General features: G+C 29.3%; 1 protein-coding gene across 1 annotated transcript; it reads left to right on the top strand.

The window, feature by feature from the left end:
- Positions 1–557: 557 nt before the first annotated feature.
- Chro.60159 (hypothetical protein) lies at positions 558–1,072 on the top strand (the record flags this gene model as incomplete). The annotated part of the gene is made up of 1 exon (XM_659822.1): positions 558–1,072. A coding segment is annotated over one exon (515 nt), but the record flags the coding sequence as incomplete, so codon positions are not given.

Raw genomic sequence — 1,072 nt, 5'->3', positions numbered from 1 at the left:
CTTAGCCCTTTCTTTTCTTCAGAGCTTTTATCAAAAAATTCTTGAATTTCTTCAAAGAAAAACTTTTCTATATTTGGGTGTAGAGATGTTTTCACATTCCATTCCTGAGCTTCGTAATTTTTTTTTGCTAATATGATTCCACGGTTTTGACTACACCAAGATGGATATAGTGAAATACATAGTTCATCCCAAGTATTAGAATCCAAATCATTAGGAGTTTCTAGTTTAATCCCCTGTCTTCTTTTCATTAACTTCTCTTGTTTAGGAATTTTTTTTTTAGATCTTTTTCCAAGTTTCTTTACCCTAAGATTGAATTTATAAAGCACATATTAACAAGTGTTCAACATTACCTCAATGAACTATGCTCTTTTTCACTCATTTTAACCAAATTAACAGCTATGATTTGACCTAGCTTAGTTGTTAATTGTATTTGACTATGAAAGCTAATTATGTTCAATTTATTTTAGCATGCCTAAAATAAATCTAAATATAAATTTATTTAGAATAAAAAAGGCGCTTGGAGTGCTTGTGATTGTTTCAAAGATAAAAAATTTCTGATGGATAGCAAATCTCAATTGAAAGCAATTAAAAGAAAGGTAATAGATTTAATAATAAAGCTTGGAGAAGATGAGTTGATACTTAAGCAAACAGCCATCACAAATATTGGTATACTTTTGAAAGAATTAAAAACTAAGCCAATAGAAAATGTTAAACAAATTTTGGTGGAAGTGCTAATGAGCATAATAGCATACTCATCAGTAGATTCCGGAATTCAAAATTTAGATCAATTAGTCTCAGATATCCCAAAAATTGCAAATCTTCCAAATATTATTCGTTTTCAATCAATGACAGTTCTTTTAGATTCTTGTTGTTATAATGAGCTCGATATTATTAGGAGGTTATCATCTATAGTTGTTAGTGGAGGTGGAGGTGGGGCTGAAAACTCTGAATATTCGATTCCAGCAAATGTAATTAGACCGCTTTTGGAGAATATAGTAAAAAAACATAATGATGATTCACAGGTCATTAATGAAACAGTCAACTTTTTGTTTTATAATAAAGAATGTATAAA

Source organism: Cryptosporidium hominis, assembly GCF_000006425.1.
Source record: "Cryptosporidium hominis TU502 chromosome 6 CHRO016071, whole genome shotgun sequence".
In the NCBI taxonomy this organism is placed as follows: Eukaryota; Apicomplexa; class Conoidasida; order Eucoccidiorida; family Cryptosporidiidae; genus Cryptosporidium; species Cryptosporidium hominis.
This window is presented reverse-complemented; position numbering and strand designations above follow the sequence as displayed.